Raw genomic sequence first — 15,443 nt, 5'->3', positions numbered from 1 at the left:
ATGGACTTCAGTACTAAACAAAAATGTACAGTTTGCACAGATTAATCTTTTCTATACAGGGGCGGCTCTAGGCACCAGCAAAGCAAGCAGCTGCTTGGGGCAGGCCATTTGCAGGGGCGGCAGCTGGCAGGGATCCAGCAGGGGAGCTGAGAACCAACAGGGAGCCCTGGGAGCTGTAGTTCCTTGGTTAGCTCCCTGCCTATAGAGCCAGCCCTGGATCAGGAAAAGAACTATATTTCCCAGCATTCCCTTGGCCATTATCAATAGGAAAGGGAGGGGGAGGGAGTATGGCAGCTAAAACCTCATGCTGCAGCTTGCTGTGAATGGAGAGCTCACTGCTAGACTGGGGTGGCACTGTGAATAGGGAACAAGTGTGCCCAAGGAGTAGAAGGCTTTGGCCCCGATAGCCCCTTCAGAAGACATCCCCAGACTGGATTAGGGATACTGGTGTGAATTGGGTGGACTAAATGGACAGTGCACCTCTCTATCGGAAGCCTAGCAAGGGAGGTACGTGGATCCCACTAGAATTTAAAATGAAAAGTAAGGGAGGGGAGGCTCTGGACCTGGGCAGCTTTAGGTACAGTCCCAGGCACTTAGGAGGATTTCCACTTCTAAGCCATAGAAGCAGAAATTGACTTTTCCTTTCCAGATTTAGCTAATATTCAGAAAGGGAATCTAGCACCTGCCTTCCAGATTTGATCACCTCAGAATTCAGGAGTGCTCAAGCTCAATTTGGGCAGCTCTTACTTCATTTCTCCCAGATCAAATATACTGATCCACTGTAATTTGCTATAGAAAAAGTAGGATAAAATTGAGCAAGAAATGCTTCCCAGGGGGTTTTAGGACTGGAATTGCTATTTTCAACAGCATTGCCTTTTTTTTTTATAGTTTTATTTGTTTAAAAGGAAGTCAGTGATATTGCATTGGCAAATTCCCCATAGAAACAAAGAGTGGAACAAAAGAATAATAAAGGCACCTCAACTTTTCCTCATTTATGGAGTACAGACTTATAATATGCATCCAGATATCCTCCAATCACACAAGCTGAAAATTGGTCCACTTTACTGCAGTTCTGTAACCATATGGGGAACCAATGCTGTCTGTGTTCTGTGCACATCCAAAATTCCTGCTGAATGACCCGCCCTGGGAGCAAGTTACCAGCGACCCAGGGCTAGGGTGGAAGGAGGATGCGGGGGAGCCCAGGGCTGGGGCGGCAGGAGGGTGCAGGTGGGGGAAGGCCCAGGGCTGGGGTGGCAAGGGGTGTGGGGGGGGGGGAGAGCCCAGGGCTGGGGCAGCAGGGAGGTGCCAAGGGGAGCCCAGGGCTGGGGGCAGCCAAATTTTTTTCGCTTGGGGCAGCAAAAAACCTAGAGCTAGCCCTGCTTCTATACATTATATGTAGGTATAGCAGAATCCAGCAATGTGTAATTCATACAGCTGTTTCCACATAAATCCACATGGATTAGGTACATTGTGTGGGTTTTAGCACAAGTAGCTCATAAGGAATTCCTTTCTCATTTCCCCCTTTTATTCCTGCATTAACCAGTGTTTCTCAGCCAGAATATGTGACATCTATGCTCTGGGATCCACACTGATGGTCTCTTTACTACCAAGTGGAGTTAAGGGTTTGATTTGTAAAGTCTTAAAATGGCTTGGGTCCTCTCCTCTTGCAATATCACTTCTTTCTTCCAACCACGGTGCTACTGTTGATCAGCTGAGGCCCTGAAGATGGAGATTCCTTGGCATAAAAGAGGAGGAGTGGCCAACAAGGGATTGTGTGATTCATTAGACTTTTACCTGGATTTTTTCACCTGGGTTTGGCACAGATTCATTTTTCAAAATTATGGCTATTGCAAAATTCTAATATGTAAATTTTAGACAAACTTTAAAAAAAAAGTCAGGTTTTTCCTATTCCTGATCAACAGGGACACTGAAAATGAAGCTCTTTCAACATAAGGGATGCCACTACTGGCAAAATACATCTCCCCTTCCCCTGCCTTACCAGAAGCCGGGAATGGGTAACAAGGAACGGATCACTTGATGATTACCTGTTCTGTTCATTCTCTCATTGGCCACTGTCGGTAGACAGGATACTGGGCTAGATGGACCTTTGGTCTGACCCAGTATGGCCACTCTTGTGGTCTCATGAAATAGACTACATTTTGGTGATTCTCAGGGTGCTCTGTAAGGCCCACCGATTCACCCAGGCTATGGGTGAGAGGGACATACTAGAAACTGCTTGTTTGTGTGTATGTCTGTATGTACAGCGGTTAAGAAGGGACATTGTTAAGTTTGTTATCTCATTTGTTATATCTATACATGCTTGATTATATTTTTGTTTTCAGTTCTATAAACCCCTGGATTTTTTTTATAGTTCCTTATTTTCGATTATGCTGTGAATATCAGGAGTTCTAAAATGAAATTGAAAGAACAGTTTGGGGGCGTTTTCCCCCTTTTGTCATTTTTACATGGATTTTTAACAGCTCAAAATACTTCATATAATAAAAGGTGTAATTTCTGTATCCCAAGAGAAACCAATATTTCCTAATTTTCTGAGGGATATAAAAGTTTAGTGTTCTGATTTTTGTGATGAGATTGCAGTCGATAAAGTTTTAAGTAAGCTTAACTGCTTCTCAGTTTCAGATTGTATTGTATAATGTATGCCTCCTTGTCTGTTCCAGTTTACTGAGAGAACATTCAATTGATGGCACTGGCTGGGCTCCAACTAGAACATTAAAGGTACCATTTCTTTTTTAGCTATAAAAATTTGTTTTGATGTAGTTACCTTTTGAACCATTCATATTTATAAAATATACACTTTGCCAAGTTCGGGGAACAGTATTGATGTTTCTATAAAAGTTAGTTTAATATTTTCGTCTTCAGACGAGCCTCAGTGCCTCATTTATTTAAATATGAAGATCTTTTTTTAGTACTTAGCACTGTTTCTTTTCTCTGCCTTATAATCAAAATATTAATTTTAACTTTATTTGTTAAAATCCATTAGCATAGCTGTACAGACAAATGTGGATATAAAATAAAAACCAGTGCTTTGGCAACCCAAAAAGCTAGTCATAATATTCTATCTATATTGTCTTGTAAACTGACTCTTGCTACTAATGAAGAAACTTCATTCCATCTTCCATTAATGTTCTTTTAGTGAGATCTCTGTACTCTTAAACTTCTATTTATAGGGCAACATTTTACCTGCTGAAAGACTGGTTAATAGTAAGGGTTGATCCTGCAAAACCCTATTCATATGAATAGCCTTGTTGACATCAGTGAAATTCAGATGTTTAGTATTGTCTACATGGAGACTTGGTGCTCAATAAGCCAGGATGTAAATCTCCAGTGTACTAGCTTGCTGAGCACTGTCGACACTGCTATAGCTCACTAAAACATCCATAGTGTGCTTTGACGTTATACAGTTTGAAATTTTGAGATTTTCTGTAGAAGTTTCTGAAGAGGTCGATCAGTTAAATATCTAGCTATTATCTTCAAAGTAGATAGACTCCAGTAAAAAGAAGATGTAGTGCACAGATTTTGTTCTTGTCAATAACCATTCAGGAAACTTGTTTCACCTTAGTGTTAGGAACAAAATTGCCATATTTGGGTATTGCACAATCAGAGCATGATCTGCTCCGGTAATGTTCATGTGGGGACCAAGCTGCATCCCAGCAACATAATAGCCATAAGCTAGAAAGCTAGAACTAAGGACAGGTTTGGGGGTGCGGTTGAGAGAGAATCTCCCTACCAATAAACCTTTCATGTGCAGTGTAATTGAACATATTTTATTTAATCTTATCACCGTTGTGGATACTACAAGACGCACACAAGTTGTGTAAATACATGTAAATAAGGACTGTGCTTGTGAAGCAGACACAATATACAGTAAAATACAGTGCTCATGCTATAAAATAATCACAATAATATATTTGGCAGATTGGAATTTGATTTTGAATACCAAAAGTCATAACTTTTAGAACTTTAAAATCATGTTTTTAATTCTGTAACACCTCCATGGTTAAATGTTAGAATGTTAACTTATTTTTCAGCTTTTGTCCTTCACAAGAAAGCTTAAAATTATTTTTTAATTTTTAATACACCGTATTTTCTCTGTTTTTTAAAGAAAATAGATGAAGTTCTCTTCATGACACCTCAATCTGATTAATCATTGTTGGCTAGCTGGAGACATCAGCCCACACAGTGCTAGTGTCAGGAGTATCTGCATGCACTTCTTAGTATATTATTGTTTTCACTACATACACACCAAAGTTGTCCTAGAAATCAACCTTGGGTAAAAAAAATAATTGGATATGTAACTTCAGGCTCCAGCTTCATTTATGAACAATTTCTCCTCTTCTCTTCTGAGTTTTGCAACTTACTTTCTTAGAACATCTAATAAATCTCCCACCATATAACTTGTATGAGAATAAGCACATGAGCTGGCAAACATGATTTTTATCAATATTTAAGGTCTGACTGCCCATTACATTTTTTAACTTTGCCTCCATCCAAACAGGCTTTGTTGTGTCATCTAAAAGACCAATATTTTCCTGTTGGATCAATATTTTCTTGCCCATATTGCCCCCTCCTTTTGCTTTGTTGTATCTATTATTATTATTATTTTATTTATTATTCTAACAATTTAATTAGCCTGTCAATTTCTTGATTTAATCAACTCTGTCACTTTGCCTCCTCCTTGTTTCTTGGAGCTTGTCTTCACGTACAGAGCTACAATGGTGCAGCAGCAGCACTTTAATGAAGAAACTACTATGACAACAGGAGAGCTGCTCCCGTTGGTGTAGTTAATCCACCTTCCTGAGAGGTGGTAGCTACGTCGACAGGAGAAGCTCTACCTAGTGGGGGTGGATGGATAGGGAGCTATGTCTGTGTAACTGCGTCGCTCAGGAGTGTCGATTTTTCACACCTCTGAGCAATATAGTTATACCACCTGGCCTCTGTAGCCTCGTGTTTTTATTAGATCTGTAAATGGTCAGGCTGCCACCATTACAAAACTGTTCCTTTCAGATGCCATCATAGAGACTACTGCTCAAACCCTTGTGACCTTGAGATTAAACTATTGCAACACACATTGGGCCACACTTAAAATTACAAGGAAGCTTTGGCTCATGCTCATTGGCTATATCATGTTTTTCTCAGACATGTCTTAAGATCCATGCTGGTTACCTGTTGGTTGCTGGATGGAGGTTAAGGTGTTGTCTATGACATAAGGATGAAGTTGTTAGGACCCTGGCATGCCAGAGTGATTTGTCATACACCAATTGTGATCAGAGGCATTAGAGCTAAAAGCCCTGTAGTAAGAGAGAGGAGGTTGCTGACATCTCCTTCCAGAAGGATTCTTGACCTTTCCTTTCCCTCAGAGTCTGGATTTATTGACCTCCAAAGCATGCTGCAAAGCATTTTTCTTGGGTCTTTTGAGGAGGGGTAGAATGAGAACTTCAGATAGGGACCATTATGGGCCTTACTTTGTATTTAATTGTCCTTGTCCAGTGATTGTAGAGGCCAGTATAAATTCTGTCTCCCTACTTCTTAACTCATCCATTTCCCTTCTCGGTTGGATCACCCCTTATGGTTTGTTTTGTAGTATCTGGTTGGGCATGATTAGTTCCATAGAGTAAGTATCTATAATCTCACATTTAGTAACCTCAGAATATTGGCTACCCTTATTATTGGTGAAATTGGTCTTTCTACCTCTTACCAATTAAAAAAACCAAAAACTTCTGTGTGAATGTTTTTCATGAGCACTGAAATTTAGCATTCAACGAAAGAAAGGAACCTGGTAGTGTTTCTAATACCTTTAAAGAAAAAAATAGTTAAATCATTTCCCCAGTTTCTGTAGAGGATGAAGATCTGTTGGGATACAGCATACTAAATGGTGTAAATGTCATGATGCTGTTTTAGAGCTAAGAAATCACTGTATATTTCCCTGAAGGTCTTCTCTTCATCTACCTATAAGCTTAACATAAAGCCTTTTATTCTTATATTTTTGCATGTTTTTCTTCTAAAATGTTTTCTCTATGTTGAAGCAATTTTTCCTTCAGTTCTTTCTCACTTGTCACACAGTTGTTGTTCGTGATGTCAAAATATCTTGAAGTGCAAAGACATTTCATAAATACATTTATTTTGGCTTCAACCGTTGTTCAGGGTAATTGTGATAGATTTCAGTAAGACCTGCATGTCAGATTTCAAAATTAGACCCTGAATAGAAGCATAGTAAATTATTCTTCTCTTCAATACAGAAGCGGCTTTAAAAAACAAGGGCTGAGGCTGAAATAGCCACTTTAGTAATGGCAAATGCTTGTAGCTTGTTTTTGGATATGAAGTGTGACTACATAAAAATCCAGTGACTGATTAATCCTTTCCCCTCTAATTATTCGTGGTCCATCCAGTTAGTATACACAAAATGAGTATATTGTTTGAAATACAAATATTTGATTTTGTGTATCAAAGGAGGAAAAATGTTCCGTGTAAGGAGTCCTGGCATGGATTTCTCTGTGGCCAAGGATAAGTCGCTTAACTATCCAACTGAGTTTCTGCATCTGTAAAACCAATATCATGCCTCCTTGCCTGCCTCACAGGGATTTTGTGGCTACATTTTTTAGTGTTTGTAAAAGACATCCTTGGATGGATCTACATAAGCTCGAATTATATTCTTCGTTAAACACGTGGAAGTATGTTTTTCGTGTGTATGTGTATAAATTGTGTTAGTATTTTTCAAACACACAATGGTTACTGCATATGTACTGTATGTATACTAGTCTTCAGCCTGGTTCTAACCAGTCTTATGACTGCCCCATTCGAGCTACTGACAACATGCTCGCTGATATACCTGTCCTGAAAGACAGTTTTTCCTTGTAGCCTTTGCATCGGCCAGACGAGTCTCCGAGCTTCAGGCTCTCAAGGTGGACCCATGGTATACTGTGTTTCTCAAGGCCACGGTGCAGTTGTGACCACGTCCGGCCTTCCTCCCCAAGGTGCTGTCGACCTTTCATATCAACCAGGATATCTTCCTTCCGGTCTTCTTTCTGAAGCTACACTCATCGCGAGGGGAGCACATTTGCCCTCCCTAGATGTCCATAGGGCGTTCGCATTCTATCTCAAGCGGACAAATCCCTTTCGTAATGCCCCAACTCTTCATCGTACTGGCAGACCAGACGAAGGGCCTACCTGTCTCCTCCCAGAGGATTTCATCTTGGGTGACGTCGTGCATCCGCACCTCCTGTGACTTGGCCCATGTTCCATCGAGCTACCTTACTGCACATTCCACCAGGGCTCAGGCTTCTTCTGCTTCCTTCCTGGCTCACTTACCCTTCCAGGGGATATGTCGTGCAACTACCTGGTCCTCGGTCCACACCTTTGCCTCATTGGTTCAACAGTCCAGAGATGATGCAGCCTTTGGCTCAGCAGTTTTGCATTCTGCAACATCTCACTCTGACCGCACCGCCTACATAAGGCTTGGGAATCACCTAACTGGAATGCATATGAGCAATCACTCGAAGAAGAAAAGACGGTTACTCACCGTTGTAACTGTTGTTCTTCGAGATGTGTTGCTCATATCCATTCCAGACCCGCCCTCCTTCCCCACTGTCGGAGTAGCCGGCAAGAAGGAACTGAGGAGCAGATGGGTCGGCAGGGGTATATATTTGGCGCTATAGCGGCGCCACTCCAGGGGACGCCCAGCCGACCCACCGAGTGTTGCTAGGTTAAAAATCTTCCGACGAACGTGCACGCGTGTATACTAGGTACATAGCATAAACCGGAAAAATGAGTGCAGTTGTGAGCTCTATGTAAAACTGTAGTCATGTGATGATAAATTTAATGTTATTATGTTACTATTTCTTCTTCACTCTGACCACTAATCCATCTCCCAAAACTTAATCTAATGTTCCAGACTCCTTTCTTGTGCAAGACAAGTAATATTAAGTCATTTACCAGTGACTGATTTAGAGTTCAGTATTTCATATTGGAATCAGGACTGGTGATTTGTAATCTGCCTAGTTTTGCAGATGGAGGGATCCAGAATCACCCAATATAATGTTTCAGTCCCACCTAAAACATGAATTTTTCTGAAAAAATGTGGCATTTTCAGATTACAAGATTGTACCATAAAGGTTTTATTGATAATATAGCTATCTTGAGTTTATCCTGATAAAACCTTTAAAATGCACCACACTAGCATGTATGTTCCAGGTGTGTGTTTGTTTATATTGACTGAAAACATTACTGTTCATATGGATCCACAAATAACAGAAAAATGCTAGTACTTTTTTGAAAGACAATTATGTTTCAGAACAAGTGACTAAAATCCATTGCCTCATCCTCTTATGTCCTTATGGTGGCAGCAGAGAACTCTTACGTGCAAATATATAGGGGGAAAATGCTTTAAAATAGGATTGCGATAAAATATTAAACATGTTTTCTTTATCATTAATTGGATAGCCACTTGTACAGGCATTTAAGTTATGCGTTCTTTACTTCATTAAATGAAGTAAATACTTCAAATACTTCATTAAGTTCTCCTTTGATTAAATATGCTCTGACAGAATATAGTATTTTCAGTCAGAAACTCACGGCCAACTTTAAATTCATCATTCCATCACTTTATTGCACTCATTTCAGTTAATGTCTTAGATTCTTCTCATTTTCATGGTTGGGGGTTCTACATATATCACTCTATCCTGAAGATCAACCAATTCTTTTTTACACCCTCCCCTATATCTTCAAGGCCCCATAATTTGACAATAATCATTCTGACAAAGAGGACACTCCGTTGAGAACTTCTCAACACAACTTCTTAACTCACCATAAGTATTTATCTTTTAACAATATGATGTGCTTCGTCCAAGGGCACAATGTGTGCTACTTTCCCAGCTTTCATAGCAAAGGGAGACGATTAAACAACATGGGCTTGGAACCAAATGAAGAGCTTCTGTATGGCAAGTTGTGTCCAAAAATGGTCCAGCCTAAAATTGGACAGTGGATAATATACAATTGGTGTTCAGTACTCATATGGAAGTGATGAGACAGGAGAAGGGTGTCCAGTTTATACCATGGCCATCTTGAGACAAAAGGAACACTCAAACCCTTCAGAATACTCAAGAAATTCATATGTTGATTAAGACGTATAGTTGAGTTGTAGTGGGCTTATAAAATGTTTTTCTTCTTTATTGGATTATAACTTTTAAAGAAATGTGTATCTGGTACTTGACACCATTTGTGGAGCTAAGTTTTTCAGACATCATTCCAAATTCTCCTTCAGTTCCTGAGGGGAGGATACTTCCTACCATGTTTTTCTGAGATATGCCGTAGTGTAAATGTCTGGAGGAACCTTGTCCATGATCAAATGGGACCATATGTGACACTTCATAGATTGTGTCTGGGAAAGCAACTCCTTTACATAGCATAAATGTTCTTAAAACATGAAGAAAGCAATATGTTGTGCCTGTGGATGCACATAGCTCCCGTTGAAATCCATGACATTGATTTTCATCCAAGGACAGAAATTGGTGACAAACGTAAAAAATGAAGACATTTTCTAGAGTGCAAAGACATAATGATTTTATATGGGTTGTGCCATATCTGAAGCTGCTGCGGAACTGTTAAAATTTCAACAAAAGAATATTTTCTTAAAGCAGTGATTGTGTTCTTGCAAAGTAAGTATTTCATGTAAGTTATACTGTTGTAAGGGGAAAATAACAAGACCAAAGAATTTTGAATTTGTTGGGGGTACATACAAGCTAACAGGCTTAGAATTAAGGAACATAGGAATTGCTATACTGTATCAGACCAGTGGTCCATCTAGTTAGTATCTTGTCTCTGCCAGTGACCAGTCCCAGATACTTAAGAAGAAGGTGGTAGAATTAGAATCCCTGGAATGGACAATTTTGAAATAACCTGCCATGGAAAAAGTTTCTTCTTAACCCTAGGAAGTTAGTGATTACTTTATACCCTTAGGCATGAGGGTTATAACCTTTATTTTTTATTTTACCTAACATAACTATGGACATTCTCATTATTCATGTAAAGATTGAATCCTTTTTTGAATACTGAATTCTGAGATATTATTCTATCTTGTACCAATGTGGTCCACAGATGAATTATGGATTGTATAACAAGTAATTTCCTTTTACCAGTTTTAAATTGTTCCTATTTCAGTTTGTCTCCCCCATTGTTCTTGGATTATGAGAAAGGGCAAATAGGACTGCCTTATTTACATTCTGCATACCATTCATTATTTCATATTCTTCTGACATGTACCCTGTTGTTCATCTTTGTTCTAAACTGAACAGTCCTAAACTTTCTGATCTCTTATAGTGAAGTTTTTCTGTGCCTCTAGTAATTTTTGTAGCCTGTGTCTGGATCCTTCCATTTCTGCTAAAAAAATAATTTAAGACTGGGTTATCAAAACTTAACACAGTCTTCAAAATGAGGGCTATACAAATAATTTATTTTAATTCCATTTTAACACTTGAAGTTTTTTCTCCCATTGAGCATGTATCTTAACATTTTATTTGCTTTTTGGAATGCTGCTGTGCATTAAGCAGTTATGTCCCTAGATCTAGCCACAGTTATACTGAATTCTTTTCCCTGAGTGATTAGTTATTTAGAACCCAGAAATATGTATGAATAATTCATATTATCTCTCCAATGTGCATTTCCTTGTATTTGTCCACGTTGAATTTCATCTGCCCTCTGCCTAGTTTAAGTAGGGCCCCTGATATTCGTCAGTCATTTCTAACAATACTAGTCTTGACTATGTTAAATAAAAAATAATTGTCATTACTAGCTATTACTTTAAAAAGTATAGGAAAAATGAGTTTTCATGTTTGTATATGTCAGTGACTCCCTTATCAGTTCTGAAAGTCAAACTGTGTTCTTTCTGCCATTATAATCAGTAATAATCTACAATTGGAAATTAATCAGTATGTGTTGATACACGAACCATGAAAATACCCAAGGTATATCCCATAGCTGTATTGGCTCTGCAGTGCTAAAAGGAGTAAAAAGCATTAAAAACCTTTATTTTTAAAGAATGCGTAGAGAATACTTGCAAGGATACTGAATGCTTCATTTACTGCTAAGTAAACCTACTTTGGAGGCACTATATTGGTTATATATGGACAATTGGGGGAATTTACTATTTCTGGGACTTTCACATTTACCAGTGAGGTGTGTGCTATCTTGAATTTTTACTTCAAATTATAGTAGGTTCCATTTTGAAGAGCTTCTTCTGTTACTTTAATGTCACTGACCTCAAGGAAGGTTGAGAGCAGGAATGAGATCAATGGAGATTACAAGAAGGAAATCCCATATTAGGCTTTAGACTCGTGATCTTAGACCCGAAAAATAGTGGCAATTTTTTAGTATTATTTTCCTATGACATTCCGTTTGGATTACCTTTTCGTCCTGGAGGATGTATTGCTTTAATCTAAAACCATAGTCACTCAACAGACTGTACCTAAATTCTGCTGAGAGTAGTGGCAACTTAAAATAATTGGGGGAAAAAATTCAAAAGCAGATGGAAATGAATTTAATATGAAAATAATCAGCATTCTGTATCAGTATTGATTTTTTTCATGTTGATTTCAATCTAATCTGTTTTTGAATGTTTTCCTTTTTTTGTGGCTATAGAAATGCCTGCATATATTTGTTTTGTAACAGCTTTCCAAAGGAGATGGGGCACTGTGAGAGCAGTTGTAGCAGGGAGGGGAAGATAAGGGCTTTATTCTGAGAGGAAGGCAAAACTGAAGGCTTCACAGCTGTGATGAACAGTATGAAGGTCAGATCTTGTTACTAAGGAGTACAAAGTAATAAAGTCTAACCTAGGCAGCAATCCTGCCTTTGCATGGACATTGATTCAGTGTCTAATATTTTCTAACTCCTTCTATGACTCTCTCACACACTCATGTACACTAAAAGAACATTATTAAGATTGCAAGGTCAAGCACTCAAAAGTTAGTAAATGCCATAATTAAGATTGCATGTGCAGCCTTAATTTGCCTTCCTTGTGCATATGCATTGTGATATAATCTTTAACTACATGAGCCCATACAGTTTTTTTCCAGAGTCCCTGCCTCATGCAGTGCACAGGATGGAATTGCTCAGAGGACGAATCGGGTTGTATAGTAAAGACAGTTGTTTTCTGTGGGACCCTGTCTCGTTTGTTGCAGAGGTTGGAAGGTGTGTAGTGAATTAAAGAGACGACTGTTGGAAGGAAAAAGGGGTATTTTCATGGTTAAGGCAGTTGAAGGCTGCTCTGGAGAATTTTATTCTATCCCTGCCTCAGCATCACATGGCAACTCTAAGGAAGTCACTTAAACCAAACATCTCACAGGTGGTAACGCTGTATTTCTCATTTTTGGGTGCGTAGGTTGAGGCCCTGGAGTCTGATTTACAGAAACTCTGAGCACTCGCGGCTGAAGTCAATGGGAGTTGTGCTTTGAACCTACAAAGTGCTATACAATGCTAAGTGCACTGAAAAATCCGGTTTTAGGCATCTCAAATTGGGCAGCCAAAATGAACAGATACTTTTGATGTTAGTCTTTCTGTGCCTTAGATCCCAGTCTGTAAAATGGGGATAAAACCACCTCAGTTCACAGGAGGCTTGTGAAAATAGATCAATTAATGTTTGTAAAGTGGTGAGTGCCATAGAAAAGCCCATGAGGCAATTAATAATACTATCTTCAGAGCGGGGTTTGAAAAGCATGAAATAAAAAGGCCTAGGGGCACACAATGAACAATTAGGATAAAACAAAATATTGAATAACTGCTCATTAATTGAGTACTATCCATATTGTGCACTGAATGAGGCAGGGGTCCTGTGGGTAAAAATAATACATGATTGTGTAATTAAAGACTGTTTAATAATGTAGACGCATGGGGGGGGGAATTAAGGTTGCACAGGCAACCTTAATTCTGACACTTTCCAACTTTTGATTGCTTGATTTTGCAACCTTACTATTCTTTTCACATATATTTTTGTGTGTGGTTTCCCAGGTATTTAAAAAAGCAAGCTGAGAAAACAAATTCCATCATGTGGTGTAGGGGTGTCAATTAATCTCAGTTAACTCACACGATTAACTCAAAAAAATTAATCAAGATTGAAAAAATTAATCTCGATGTATCGCAGTTTTAATCGCACTGTTAAACAGTAGAATACCAATTGAAATTAATTAAATATTTTTGGATGTTTTTCTACATATTCAAATATATTGATTTCAATAACACAGAATGCAAAGTGTACAGTGCTCACTTTTTTATAGTAAATATTTTCACTGTAAAAATTATAAACAGAAACAAACGTCCTCTGAAATGGTCGTTGAAGCATGAAGGGACATATGAATCTTTAGTACACCTGGCACATAAATACCTTGCAACGCCAACTACAACAGTGCCATGCAAACACCTGTTCTCACTTCCAGGTAACATTGTAAACAAGAAGCGGACAGCAGTGTCTCCTGCAAATATAAGCAAACTTGTTTGTCTGAGTGATTGGCTGAACAAGAAGTAGGACTGAGTGGACTTGTAGGTGAGGAAGGAATCATCAGGGATTTTTGCTGTTAAAAATCGAAGTCTACTGAGCATGTGTAAATTGTGATTTTTTTTCCCCAAAAGCTTAAACTTAGCCAAATTTGGGTGGATTTTCACGGGAATGACACAGGCACTTCTTTAATACAGAGCCCACTCCCTGCTAAATTTCAAGGCCCTGCTCCAAAGCACGGGGTCACTGGACCATTTCAAAGAAAATGTCTCATGAATTTTTTTTTTAACATGGACAAAACAAGACAAACCAAAATATTTTCCCCTAAATCCCATTCTTGGGAATAGTTGAAGCATTTTTGGCTAAAATTGTATGGCTTTTAAAAAAAAAAAAAATACGGAGACAGACACCAACATGGAAAATTTCAACCCGAATGTTCAGTTTGGCAAAGATATAAGCAACTGAAAACAGTGTATTGCAATGGGAAGTGCAGGGTAACCTTAATAATAGGTGGTTCTACAAGCCCTGCCTATATATCACTGTAGAATCTTCATTACTGCCACAGAAAGAAAGTAAATGTGTATGCTGGTGGTGATCTGCCCAGTCAGTGTGTGGGAGTCTTCAGAGCTATCAATAGCAAGTAGTGAACTTACTGTTGAGTCATATCTTGCATGTAAGGATTATGAGAGATGCAATAATGAGAGCCTAGTTTTTTAATTTACTTGCAAATTTTCTGTTGCTTAGCACATCTGATCATTCTTCCTTCTCTGTATGCGGAGGTGTGTTTTTAGTTGCTCCGATAGCTGACCTGAAAGTTCAGGCTTCAAAAGAAGGGGAGTTCAGTGAACTGGGTCTGATGTCATTGCTTGCGATTGACAACTTTGATGACTGTCTTGAGAGGGCAGGGCTGAATAATAGCCACATGTTAATAGTTCCTGACATGTTATTTGAGAGATTAAAATTGCTGGTAAATGGGATGGAGAGGGGAACGATATTCTGCCCCCTACTTCAAGGATTTTTTTTTCTTACCTGGTTCTCCTTCTTACTCTCCTTTCCCCCAGGGAGAGGTCACTGCATCTCTTTCTTGAGTGTGTATGTGGGGTGGGGGGAGGGGCGAGGTTGCGGAGAAGGGGACAGAACGGGAGGTATTGTGTGTCATCACATGGGGCCTGTTGGCACCATTGCCGCTAGTAATTCCCCTATTTTATTAGGTTCAGTGCATTCCTGGTACTTGCAGGTAGAACAAATGAAACGCAGGTCAATACGTTTAGTATGTGCAGCAGTGAGGAAGATTCTTATACTGCCAGGCATAACAGAAAACTGTTTTTGTATGTCCAAATGCAGTAGCTAAACTCTGTAGCTATTACATGGGTTTCATGATTCCATGACAGTAATGTTCATATTTTTAAAATATATAGGAATAGGTAGCCTTAATGTTTAGAAGAGAAGTGTAAAACCCTTAAGTATAAAATTCATGCTTGAAATGATCTGTAATTTATCATTTTGTGAAGGCAACAGCTTGAGGCAGGATAACAGAGTAGTTAAACATATTCTCTTTTCTGGTGTGTGTGACACCCCCAGGCTGCAGTCTGGACTATGGAACCACTGTGACCCCTTTAACTCTCCTGTCCAGGATGTCTCCTACACTGATATGCTGGTATACTGAACAGCATGCTACTTCAGGCTCTGTTCTCTCAGCCATCAGCATGCAGAGGTACACCCAGCAACATACATGAATGCTCTCGCAGCCACTCATGAACTGTATATAGGGAGACACCCTCGAATTCCCCCTTCCCCAGCCTTGCACCCGAGAAATGTAGTCTTACTCTGTTCAAGGGGTCTTGAGCAGGGTAAGTTCACTAATTAGTCATATCATCAAGGGGTACGAATATGCATCAACCTTTGTAACCTGAGTAGACTTCAAATACTTCTATTTATCTATAAA

At 39.1% G+C, this 15,443-nt stretch overlaps 1 protein-coding gene across 5 annotated transcripts in view; it reads left to right on the top strand.

Moving 5' to 3' along the window:
- The window catches only part of UBE2F (ubiquitin conjugating enzyme E2 F (putative)), a 128,917-nt gene that overhangs the window by 67,443 nt on the left and 46,031 nt on the right, over window positions 1-15,443 (top strand). For all 5 annotated transcript variants that reach the window (XM_039495852.1, XM_039495855.1, XM_039495851.1 and 2 more), the window contains one exon: window positions 2,679-2,736. In XM_039495852.1, coding sequence (XP_039351786.1) covers window positions 2,679-2,736 — 58 coding nt within the window. The remainder of the gene's footprint in view (window positions 1-2,678; window positions 2,737-15,443) is intronic.

This window comes from Mauremys reevesii, linkage group 11 (genome assembly GCF_016161935.1).
Source record: "Mauremys reevesii isolate NIE-2019 linkage group 11, ASM1616193v1, whole genome shotgun sequence".
Classification (NCBI taxonomy): domain Eukaryota; kingdom Metazoa; phylum Chordata; order Testudines; family Geoemydidae; genus Mauremys; species Mauremys reevesii.
Note: the sequence above shows the minus strand (reverse complement) of the source record. Positions and strands in the feature narration are given on the sequence as shown.